The 12,778-nt window shown below is 40.5% G+C and overlaps 1 protein-coding gene across 4 annotated transcripts in view; it reads left to right on the top strand.

The window, feature by feature from the left end:
- The window catches only part of ADAMTS3 (ADAM metallopeptidase with thrombospondin type 1 motif 3), a 163,755-nt gene that overhangs the window by 41,535 nt on the left and 109,442 nt on the right, over positions 1–12,778 (top strand). For all 4 annotated transcript variants that reach the window (XM_084518019.1, XM_084518021.1, XM_084518020.1 and 1 more), the window contains one exon: positions 6,754–7,160. In XM_084518019.1, coding sequence (XP_084374145.1) covers positions 6,754–7,160 — 407 coding nt within the window. The remainder of the gene's footprint in view (positions 1–6,753; positions 7,161–12,778) is intronic.

The following is a 12,778-nucleotide window of genomic DNA, read 5'->3' as shown; positions in this document are numbered from 1 at the left end:
TAAACCTAGCTGGCAAACAAACTTTTTTTCCAGTGGTACGCTGATCCTGTGTTTTATTTCTGGTCGTTTCCATGAGAAATGGATTGTATTTGAATTTCAGAAACCATAAGCTATACAGGAATGCATCTTTTAAATTATACAGTACATCAGATGAAATTCTTTAACCTGGAAAAGTACTTTTTTCCCTTTGAGTCTTTTCTTTCTTTCACGGTCCCAGTGTTGCTGTAGTCTGGGAACCTTTGAGGCATGCAGGAACCACGGGAGAGAGGTGATGTTGCACAGCAGAGGATGAATCAGGCCCACAGACAAAGCTCCCCAGGGACAGGGACAGGGCTGCATGCTGCCAGTGGGACAGGCTCCGGGCACAGCTCTCAGGGCGCAGCGGAGCCCATGCAGTTGATGTGATCTCACCCTCCTCTGCCTGAGGAGGGGCAGCTGAAGATGGGATGGACGTGGGCTGGAGGGTCTGTCTGCTCACAGATCCACAGGTCTGTGGACTCAAATATCCCCTGGTGTGGTTCAGCATCACAGGGCCTCCTTAGGATGGGTCTCAGTGTTGGTTGGTGCCTAGCAAGGGAGAGCTTGCTGTGTCTCCTCAGCACAACTGCACGACATCTTGGTGGCTTTTTGTCCAGTCCAGCATGGTGGAGAGTTCTGTGTCTTACCAAGACCAGGTTGCCTATGACTAGCACTGGCTTTTGAGCCATTGATAACATTTTGCTGAGGGAAAATGTGTATTTTGAAAGCAGAACTGTCTAGTAAACACAGACATTGGGATATGTCCTCTGCTTTGTGTTTTTTAACTGTTAATATTTAAAGTAATGTTTTATCCTGTAAATTCTGATTGAAAAAGCATGGCCTACTCAGTTTAGAGGTTTAATGACTACAGTAAAACCTGCATTAGGATTGCCTCCAAATGGGCCGTCCTACTTTTAAGTCCCTATTAAGTGTCACTTTGCATTGGTGTTGTATATTTTGATTTGGCCCAGGGCTGGCTGCTGTCAGCAGCTAATCTTTTTTTGTAGCCTGGAAAGTCACTTAGGACAAATTAAAGCGTATAGGATTTTTTTTTTTTTTTTTTAAGCTAGTACAGAATGTATTATATAGATAGGGAGTTACCCAAGCTTAATTAACTGCATTAATGCATAATGTACTGCAAATGCCTGGAAACTGTCAAGAGGAAACCTTACTGTTGTCACTGGTGAAATAGTAAGCCCTGAAGATGCTGGCACTCAGGGTGGTGCTACCTCTTCACTTTTCGTGCCTCTCAGCCTCCCACACAGCAGAGCCTCAGCACTGCTCTGTGCTGCTTTTGGAAGAAAACTCTCTGATGTCTAACCTGGAAAAAGTAGGGCCAGGCTGCCCCGGAGCCTGGATAAAAGAAGCTCACTGGTGTTGTGCCAAGGGACTTTGCTGTGAAAACATCGTGAAGAATTTCTTGAGTTGCCTGTATTCCTGGGACAAGTTGACAGTGAAGGAAAGGAATGAGGACACCAAAGAGACATGTATGCCATGTGAGCCTGGATTCTTGCAGTCCCTTGCTTTTATTCATCCAACTCGCAATGTCTAGCACCGATGTATGCTGCATAGCTTCATCCCTGTTTAAGTGCAAAACTGTGGGAAAATCCTCTAGAAGTCCATCCTCCCCCTTTGTCTGTCTTTTTATTTGGACATTTCTGCCACCTAAAGGCAGTCAAATACAGAGTGAACGATAGCTTGGGATTGATTCTGGTCGTTTGAAGAGAGGGACCAGAACAACTACTTCATTTCTGGAAACCACCAACCAAGGATGAAGGCTGATGATGAAACCCCTGCTGGAATTGTCTGGTTTTGTTACAGCACCATCCTTTCTTGTTATTGAGCAGCACTTGGCTAAGTAATTGAAGCAGCTCTGTGCTCATCCCATTATGGTTATCTGTGGAATGGAAGGGTAATCTCTCAAAACACAGGAACTCATGACAGTCTTTTCACTTATGTACTGCCCTTTTAACTCCTGCAGTAGCAGGTAGTATTTTATGTCCCAGTGCTTCTGTTGGAAAGCTGAATGGTTTTGACATCCAGTCATCCGATTGCAACAAAGTTTTTGAATTGCATTCAGAAGATGAAGGTGCAGCAATGCTCTTGAGGTGTTAGGTTAGCTCCAAGCTTTTTGCCAAGGTTGCTGATCTTCCTGACTCTACAACCCATGTTCAGATGGATCCTCCAAAAGAAAAGGGAAGCTGACGGTTGCTGTCTCATCATCATCTTGTCAGTCTGGGCGAGTCTGGGTCTTGGCATGCAGCCCAGTGTTATCAGGAGTTCCTGCACATTTGTTTCCTTGTGCAGTGCCCAGCCACAGCATCATCTTTGCCAAAACAGTTGTGCTTTTGATATAATTTTGTGGGTTTACGCATTGCTATTTGTGATTGAAATATATCCTAGCAATGTGATGTGGCAGGTAGTTACTGAACATAGCAATTCATCTCATTGCCACAGCACAGAAAATGTTTGGAAAAAAAAATTATGCTGCCAGCACTTGAGTTAGTGGACCTGAATTCACAGGTAATGGGTGAAGGAGCCCCTACAATCAGAAAATTACTTCCTTTGTGGCACCTGGTCCTCTGCAGTGCAAAAGGCTGGAACATGGAGAGTCCAGTTATCTACACTTATTTGCATGCAGTGTGAGCAAAAACCCCATCCGAATAATGAATGTTAAATGGCATTTCAGTATTTGTTAAAAGAAGAGAAGTAATGTCTTCAAAGTTGTGTAGCTGAGTCTAGACATGGAAATAATTTGTCTGGAGTTTCAGAAATTCCTGCTTTTCTGCTGATTCCACTGATTTCTATTTAGACTATGCTTTTGAAATCTTGCTTAAGTGGATATTTATGAATTTGGAATTCTGCTTTTGACATCCAAATGCACAATTTTTGATCAATGTACTTCAAAAATCTTTTGCCAAAAATTGCTCTTCTAAATACAGTTGATTAAAAAAAAAAAAAAAAAAAAAAAGGGCTTTGAACCTCAATTATCCAACAGTTTTACAGTGCAGAGACAACTACTGTGAGCCAGTGGTGTTAATTCTTCAGTTTCATGTGTATTTGGGGGAAAAAATTATGGATAGACTTCTTCAGAGGCATTCTCTAACTAATTATGTTTTGGCACACAATGAAAGAATGTGATGTTCTTTCACAAGTGTTTCCTTTCAATTTAAACATTGTGCAACTGGAACAGCAGTTAAAAGCCAGATGAAAAAAGGAAGAAAACTTGAGGTTAAGTGCTTTTTCTGTTTCTCTGTGTTCTTCTCCAGTCATTCCTGTAAATTCTGAATTAGCAGTAGAGAGTGACTGAAATTTTAGCAAAGGAAAGGGAACACCTACAGCTGGCATTGAGTTTCCTAAGACCATAGAGTCTGTGGAAAAAAGAGTAATAGAAGTCAGTGGAGGATTTTAGATGTCTTCAGTCATGTCACATTTAATTTTAATTGCCTTTGAACAAAAAGCATTTCTTTTTCTAGCTTTGTGTTTAGAGACCCTGGACAGGGCTTTTGCTGACTCAAAAGCTTGACAATTCTTATTTTCCACCCTTTGTTCCTACCTTCTTGTGGCTAGCTGTCTGTTCTTGTTATTAGCAAAAATATCTTTTTTTTATTTTTATTTTTTTTTTTTTTTTGTGCCCCTGCAAGAAGAAATCTGTGGATACTGCTGCAAGATGTGCAAAGCAACTTCTGAATTGTACAGTGAACAAAGAATTTGATCACTGGAACTGTGGTCTCTGGCATTGTATGCCCTACTTTGAGAAGGGGGGGAAAAGGAAGAAAAACTGTGAAGAATCTCAGTGAGGTAAAAGCAGTAATGTCAGTCTGTGAATGAAATCTCATCACTGAAGCTCAGGGAGTGTGAGGATCTGGATTTTAGCTTTGACCCAGTTAGGATATACAACCCAGCGGCTCTGTCTCCTGCTCTTGGCCTGATGTCTAATTAATAAAAAATGAGTGTAGAGTTTTAATTTGTTACCATCTCTAAGGAGGAGGGTTAGCAAGCCCGACTCAGTATTCCCAGTGATTAAAATGGGAATTATCCTAAGGATAATATCCTAATTAGGATACCAGTTTTAGAACCTAATCTTGTAGGAGTATGGCAAAAAAAAAGGCTGAGTTCACTGCTACTGAGAAACACACCATTACTGCTAGCAGTGGGACACAGAGTAAGTTTTCAGAACAAGAAACTTAAAAATGATAAAGAACTTTCCTCTCACCTGGGATATAGTATTTGTATGTTATATAAAGATTCTCATAGCACAGAAATATATATGTCTATACCTTCCACTGTAACTACACATTATCTTCCTGTCAAGTCCCTCAGTAACTGGAACAAAAGGAAACTGGAGAAAAAACAGCCATATGAAGCTATTGGAAATGTTTTCCTACAAAAGTCTCTTAAAATAAGCAGCCACTGCTTCTGGGAGAGATGAATTAGGTACTGAGCTTTTTATCTATTAATTTTCAGTTCAAGTGCAATTCACTCTGGGAATGGATAAAATTTAATTCATTTTGTTATATTTATTGGAGGAATTCTCAGTGGTACTTTTTGGTACCCTCTGAGCTACTCAATCCTGGAGTTCTGTAATACAAAAGGTATCAGTAGTATCACTCTAATACTGCTTTAGCTACTTCTCTCAGGAGAAGAAGATCTAGGGAATAATTCTGTCCTGAATGTCTTTTTCACTCTGACGTAGTATAATAAAATGTAGTAAGACTTCAGCTTTGGTGCAGCTTTCAGCAACATTTTGGTCCACAGCTTGGCCTGGCCTGGGAATGTCTCCTTCTCCTTTTACAGCATGAAAATCGGACACCGAATATCCTGATTAATCCCTGGTTACAAAGGTCTCACAGAAAAGATAAACTTGTTTTACAGTGGTGTAAAATTACCTTAGGACAATGGGAAACGTGTGTGTGTCCCCTGATGCATGATAAGCGATAACAGCAGAAGACCTTTCTCTGACCAAAAGAGATTTCTCTTAAGCACTAAGAATGCTATTTTCAGGATGATGTGGTAAGGGACTACACAGAAAGACAGAAAGGGGCTTTTTTCCCCCCTTTTTTTCTTAAGTATTGTATTTACATATATTATATACACGTAGGCAAATTCAGAACCCAGTGGAAAGTTTACAAGTCAGCTACTGTTGCTGCTAATTAGATAGGAATCTTGATTTGACCTGTAGTAATCAGGCCAAAATGATAGGAGAGTGATCAGAGGTAATTACAGCAATGCCCTATCCTTGGAAACATACCCTGTGTTTAGGGCACATTGCCTTAGCTGAGGATCATGCCCTTGAGCTACTATAGTATTACCTTAGGATTGCTTTAGGCAGACGACAAGAGTTGTTCTGCTGTTTTTATAGCTTTTGTGTATTGCAGGAAGATGCAGGATTTAGATAGAAATTTGTAACTTAAAAAAAAAAAAAAAAAAGCTCATCTGCTGCTTTTGAACTCCATTGCTCAAGTTATGCAAAGAGGAAGGGGAATAGCAAGTTGCTGGGTATGGAGATTTATTAGAGGAGATCTACAGAGGGAAAAGTTGCTGCTTTTACTACTGCTAACTGATATAATTTATCGGCAATATGTGGTACCTACTGGATTCTTGTCTGTGTTCCAATTTTCTGGGACTGCATAAATGTGTACACGAATTGCAGTTATATACCAAACATGCCCCTTGATTTTGAGTGTCTTAACAGAGGTGTCAATGCAGGGGCAAACAAGTCCGTTTAAGGTGTATGATGGAGTTGCAGGGAATTTCTTACAAGAGATTTCAGAAGGGTTGCTGCCTCTTCTTTGGCTGTTAAGCAAACCTAAACCCCATGAAAATCCCCAGATAAATATAAATGAATATTTCAGGGTTTTCTCTGCAAGTTTTATGAAAATAGAGTCATGAAAGACCTGCTTCTTGAAAAATTTGGCATATGGAGGATATTTTGCATGCGCTTAATGTGTATCCTAGCATCTGTGGTGTGTGTTTATTTGAGGTGTGTACCTGGGCACAGCTCCTTGTGTTCATCCACCTTGGCATGGTCCACATGCTTTTCCTAAGGTTGAAATGTCCTTCCTGTCTAATGATCACTGTGATAACATGATGATCTGTAAATACACTTCTTTCTTACATCTCCTCTGTGTGTTTATGTGATTGTGCAAAGCATTTTTATGATAACAATTAATGTGTTCCAAGTGTTAAAGGCCTTGCTGTAAGGTACCCAAGTGAAGATCTTATAAGCTCGAGCGTGGTAAATAAAGAGAGCAGCTATGCGTATTTTCCATTCGCCTACGTTAGATTGGTTGGTTTATATCCAGAGTAACTATCTAGCACATCATCTAATGCACATTGGTGTGGTGACATTGGCTCCCGTTGTTTTAAAAATTATGCAAAGGTTTGTATTGGTCTCCAGCTGAACCTGTCAGTGGAGTGCTTTAGAGTAGCTCTAACAGGAATCCTAAACTGGGAATACTGGAAGTGGAGGTATGAGTAGGAGGGATCCAACATGCACTGCATTTGATGTTAGGCCTAAAAACTCAGTAGTTGTATGTTGTATAATAAATTGGCTGTTGCTGGAGTGTTTTCTGCTTGAATGTTACCCATGGCAGTCTGACTAACAGCTTGTTGCATCCTTGCATCACTCTTTGCTCTGTTGACATACACTTCTGCAGCTCTGCATTCAGTCTTAAGGCTCGTTCCATGTTCTTGTTCTAATTGTAGTTTGTTTTGGGGTATTTCTCTTGGCAGAATTACCAAAAAGCAGACCAAGACCGTATGGGTTAGTGATTCCAATTAGTACCAATGCAGATGGAAGCTATATCTCCAATATACTCTCTGCAAGCCATCAAAGAAGATCAACGCGGGAGGTATCCCAAAGCCCCAAACAGCTGTATTTTAACGTCACTGCATTTGGAAGGGAATTCCATCTCCGGCTGAAACCCAACACTCATTTAGTGGCTCCCGAGGCGGTAGTGGAGTGGTATGAAGACTCTGTGGAAACTGGAAATGGAAACGATGCTGGTAACACGAGTCAGACTAGAACTGCTACAGAGAGGTTATGGAAAAGAGAGCCACTGTGGACCAACTGTGCATACGTGGGAGACATAACTGACATCCCCGGAGCTTCTGTTGCAATTAGCAATTGTGATGGTCTGGTAAGGCTTCTTCAATGGTGTTCATGTCAGGTGTTTTAGCACTTTGCACACAGCTTTTATTGCTTTTGAGTACACAGCGCTAATGATACCATTTTAAAAGCTTCCTTTCTTAAATCCCTTAGAAAATGCCTCAGTATACATTTATGCATACAGTCTTTTGCTTTACTCTGGGATAATTGCTTGGGGTTTGAATGAAGTCCATAATGTTGGCGTGATGAGAGAAAAGAAATCAAACCTGCTATTTGTTGGTTTTCCTTTTTACTTTCATGAGGTGTTACAAATGGGAAAATGAATAATGAAGGTATTTTAACATTTAAAATAAGATCTTTTGGTGAGTGAGCATAGAATCTGGTGTCGAAATCATCACTGTTTACTTCTTGGGCAGCAAATTTGCATGCTGCCCTGTAGCCCAAGAATAGCAACAGATTGAAATTTGAAAGGGCTTATTAATAAAATAAACATTTATTTATATATAAATAATAAATAAATATATAAATATTTATTTATTTTACATGCAGTTCTGTTTTTCTCTGAAGGTATCATGAGAATCAACTGGTTCACATCTATAAATGTTTTGTTCTCAAAACTGTGCCAGCCTGACTGCCGCATTAGTTAAAAACGCGTGATATTTGATTGTGGCTTCAGCAGATGCAATGACTGGCTTGGTACACAAATCCCATATTGAAAGACTGGGAATATATTGAGTACACATACCATTCGTTAATTCAATCATGCGGTAAAGAAAGCTAACAATACTTACCTTGTACTCTTTAAGTAGCAGGAGCAATGGTGGAACATGACTGCAACATCCAGGAAGATTAATGTAGTGGTTACTCTACTGCTATTCAGGAGAGGAATCATATGAACAAGTCTGCAACAAGAATCCCTTCTTGGAACTAGGTTTCCCCCTTCCTGTCACATGCCAGAGCTGTTAATGATTTGATTCCATTTTATGATAAGTGCTGGCTAGCAAAGCTCCCAGCTTCTGCAGCGTGCCTCTGCTGTACATAATTTATTTCAGGTAAAGCACTCACTGTATGAGCATCCACATAAATGTCTTAAACTCCTGATTCAACACTTAGGGCTATGCACAACCAAAACTCCTTGACTTTCCTTACTTGAAGAAAAACAAAACAAAACTGGTGGTGTTTACATCTGAGGTTATCAGCTACTGGCAGTTTTTTTTTTTAAGTGGAATCTGTTGACAGTGTGCTGTGTTTACAGAGATCATGCAGACATCTGCCTGGACAGATAGAGCCTCAGATGCAGCTCTCATGATGAATGAGACCATTGGCCCGAGAGCTGTATTTTAGCAGTAATCCTGAATGAAGTTCTTGCGTTAAGTGACAGAGCACTTTAAGACAACAAATTGGATTAAATGGAATTAGATTAAGGGGTACAGCAACATCGGCAGAGATCGCCATGTGGCTGACAAGCTGCTTTGTGGCGTGCTTTCAGTTAACTGAAATAAGGTAGTTACTGTCTTCACAAACTTCCACATATTTAAGAAGCAGCTAACAGGTACCAAAAGGATCCTAAATAAAGTGCAGGAGGTTTCTGAGTTGTGTGTCATATTGCCACAGCACCCAGGAGAAGCCCCTCAGGTGCTTTCCAATGTATTAGGAACTGAACTAGGAGAAAATGTGCTTTTTGTTGAGGAGGAGTGTGTATAAATGCTCCTGACTCTCTGTTGTTTCTTGTCATCTCAACCCAAGCTGTCCTGTACAGTCTTTGTGGGGCTTCTTCAAGCCCCTGAGCCACCCACCACACAGCAGGGTTGGAAACCACCATCAGAGCACAGACATGGTGAGTTGTCTGTGGCAAACTGTGTTGCTAGGACTGCTCCCTGACCTGCCTGCTTATGCACCCCTCTTGCCAGGACCAGACTTCAGCTGCCACTTGAGCTGCTGTGCTGCATTTCACGTTGCTGCCAGGGGGCTGCTGGGCTGGCAGAGAGCTGCTGCAGTGGCTTTACTGCTCCATGTTTTGGGCAACTGTAATGAGAACAGATCATGTACTGGAAAGTATCTTTTTTGGAGAGCTTTTGCTTGCTTCCTTCACCTAGCTGTTGTCGCAGTCTTTAGGAGCTCTAAGCAAGTGCGTGTGAAATAAATAATCCTCAAGATTGATGGGATTTCTGTTGGCTTTTTTTCTCCCACCAGCTCCAAGGTTAGCAGAAATAGCTTGAAGTTAGCATTTCTGGCTTCTCTGCTGCTGTACTATGCCTCTCTCAACCAAGCTAGAATATTTGATCCTCAGTGTATCCTCAAGATGTGAAGGGTGAGATGATATGGCTTAACAGAAACTGGAACAACAGTGAGAAATTCTAGGGCCATGTGTCTATTTGAAAGATTTATTTTCGACTTCAGAGGAATTTAGATGCTTGCCAGTGTAGCCAGCTAGGTTGTTACCTTTTGGGAAAAAGAAAAAGGAATCACTATGGTTGCAATTCACTTGGTGTGTAGCTTATAAAGCAAGTTTCTTATCATCAGTGACAGATGAAGAGCACTTGGCTTGCCACCAGTTAGCAAAAGCCCTGATAAATTTTATTTTGTGCATGAGGAGATTTTTAATTATGGCTCTTAAGACACTTGCTTATAGTTGGGCAAAATTATGTATTGCATTAACCTATACTTCATAAAGAGTGCTCAGTTTCATATTGTTTAGGGTTTGCTGTCAGCACTAGCTGTGTGAGGTTATGAGGAACACAGCAGTGCTCAATTTTTATTCCTTGATTTCAAATACACAGAATTACTGGCATTTACACCAGTAGAGCAAGGTTTTGTCCATGTCTCTTCCTGAATCTAAACTTAGGTTTAAAAACCAAGATACACGAACAGTTTTGTTATGAAGCAGTTTACATATCTGCTTTTGCAGTAAAAGTCATCTGCATGCCATAAGTTTTGCAAATTCCTATCTTCACATCTGTTTAATATCCCTTGAAAATAACTTTGTTACAAAAATCACATGCATGTGCGTGCACTTGTCATAGCAAAAGAACACTTAATTAGTCATGTAGAAGTCGCCCTTCGTTTTCATTACTGCGTTGAAAAAAATGTATTTGTGAGTAACTGACAAATGTTATGAAATGTGACTGACAAAGTATGATAATAAAAGAAACCCTGCAAAGTAGCACTTCTTAATTTCCGTCGGTAAAACTCAGGATGGATGGCTTTGTAAAGCTCATTCTAACTTTGATGTTGTAAGGGTAGTGCTGTGTTTAAGAAAGCTGGTGTTTCCTCGGGTTTCTAGGGTATATTTCTCCAGTTATTTTCATCATAATAGCAGTACTTGTTGTCAAACTATGTATAGAGTTTGTCAAATATTTGCCCTAGTTGTAGCAAAACTTGTAACTGAGTTGCAGACATCAAGCAAAATCATCCTTCCCAGAGTCTAGACAGCACCTGGAGGAGTCCTGGCTTGTCTCAGGTCAGGAGGACTGTGTAGTTTGTAGCTCACTGCAGTAATTTTGTCTCTTCTGTATGAAGCTTGCTCTGCAGTGGCAGCCTTTTGAAGTTAAGATGGTGCTGTTGTAGTGCAGCACTGGTGATCTGGCACTGGGAAGGGAAGAGTGTTGATGGAAAACTTAATGCTTTTTCTAATTTACTCTTGTGTCATTCTTACATTCATCAGCTGAAAATAACAGCACCCTTTGGCTCTGTGGGCTTGAGAAACTGAAGCCTGTGATCTCTTATCAGAGAAGGGTAAAAGAAGAAAAGCTCTTAATAACTTTGATCTGCAGATGATGAAATCAGTTTCACAGGCAGCAGCCTAGACTTAAGTCCACTTGTTGATCCTTTGCCTTTTCTTTATTTGGCTTTGGCTTAGTAAATGTGCAGAGGCAGAACGTGTTGCAGCGCTGGAAGGACGTACCACCGCAGGGGCTTGGCAGGGCCAGGAAGGAGGCTCCATTTACCCAAACAGAGCTTGTGGGCCGTGTCTCCTTCCCTCACACATTCACAGTTCAATTCTTGCATTCCTGTTTTTCATTCTGTCTCCTGCCTGCTTTTCCTTCCTTTCAGTTCCTGTACAACATGTCTCCTCGGTGCTCTTCTGTCTGGCCCGTCAGGCATGGATTTAGCAAGGGGAGCCAGGGTTATGAAGGGTTCCAGCTCACCTGCACAAGTTGCACAGCCCCCTCCTATTTACATCTGAGCTGCATCTTCTCTTCTGTCCTCCTTATAAAGATCAGATTGTGCACAGTCACAAACAGCTTCATATATTCCAGTCAGCTTGACAGGCGGCATTAATGGTGCCTTGTCATCTCGATAACTGTGGGAATGGGTTTTGTGTATCTCTACTAATTTAAATTAGTAATTTAATGTAATTAAATTATTAATTAGTAATTAATAATTAATGTATACACCCAAGCAGAGTAGCTGAAGTTAATCTGCTCCCAGGTGAGCATATGCAGGGCGGCCTTCTGGTGTCTGATTTACATGGCAAGTTTCCTGTTCTAAGATGCTACAAGGGCTTAAGGGTTTTGAGTAGTTAACTGCTCAAGAGTTACTGAAGTTTCTGGCCTTGTAATTTTGTTGCTAAGGAAGTATGTTTCTAGAGCAGCATGTGGTTTAGAAAAGTGGGAAAAAAATTGCAAGATGTTAAAGCAGGTGGAAGTAAATCAGTTCAAAGCAGATTTCACACAAGGCAGTTTCACATATTGCTTGTGCCTGGTACAGTGCTGCTGTGGAAAATGCAGAAAATGATGAGCTTCAAACAACCACTACAGATGTTTGAGACTGTAAATAAGGAGAACACAGCAGACTTTATGTTTAGAAATAAGAAAGCAGAGACTTCTAAGTAAGTCTCTGCCTTTTGTTTTAAAGAACGACTTGAATTTCTCAATTAGCTTTCTTCCTTTTGTAACAAAATCCTAACAGCTGTTGGTATGTGATGCATTAGATTGCACTTACACTATAGGATCTGTCTTTATGGACATATGTCTACTTGTTTGAGTTGTGATCTAGCTTATATTTTTATTATGTAATGCCAGAAAAGTGTGAATGTCTTCCTTTTGTTACTTGAGCATTAAGCTTACTTGCTTTAAATGAAAGGGCCAGACACAGTATGCTAGATTTTTGATTGTTGACTACCAAGCAAAATCTGACTTGCTTTATCAGTCAGCCTTCAGGTCCAGGGCTGCATACTCTCATTTGAAAGAATGACTGTTTGCAAATGGGAGGTCTTCAGTAGTCTACCTGTCTTCTCAAGTGCAACTGTTGAACAGGGGGAATCCTTAAAGACAGGCAAACTGTCAGGATCTGTCATTATTTGTGACAGATAATTCCTTGCTTATTGTCATCCCTTTTTTGTGAGGATGTCAAAGCATGAAGGAACTTGTGTATGTCTTTGAAGCTGTTACAAATCAATACTTTTATGCAAGTTTATGTTTAGCTGTTGGTATTTTGGGAGTCTCAGTATATCCTGAGAGTTTGGTTTTGAATATTTGACATTACAGTCCCCTAGCACAGATCTCTTGAAAGGAGGAACAACTTAAATGTTAGTCTTTAACTTTGTGCCTGAATTTCACCCTTCATGAAAGGAAACTAATGAGAGTTTCCTGCCCTTGGTGGTTTTGGCATTCTTTACGTTACTGGTTTTAAAGTGTTTGAAGTATT

Source organism: Aythya ferina (assembly GCF_964211825.1).
Source record: "Aythya ferina genome assembly, chromosome: 4".
Classification (NCBI taxonomy): domain Eukaryota; kingdom Metazoa; phylum Chordata; class Aves; order Anseriformes; family Anatidae; genus Aythya; species Aythya ferina.
The sequence above is the reverse complement of the archived record's forward strand: the minus strand, read 5'-3'. Positions and strand labels throughout refer to the sequence as shown.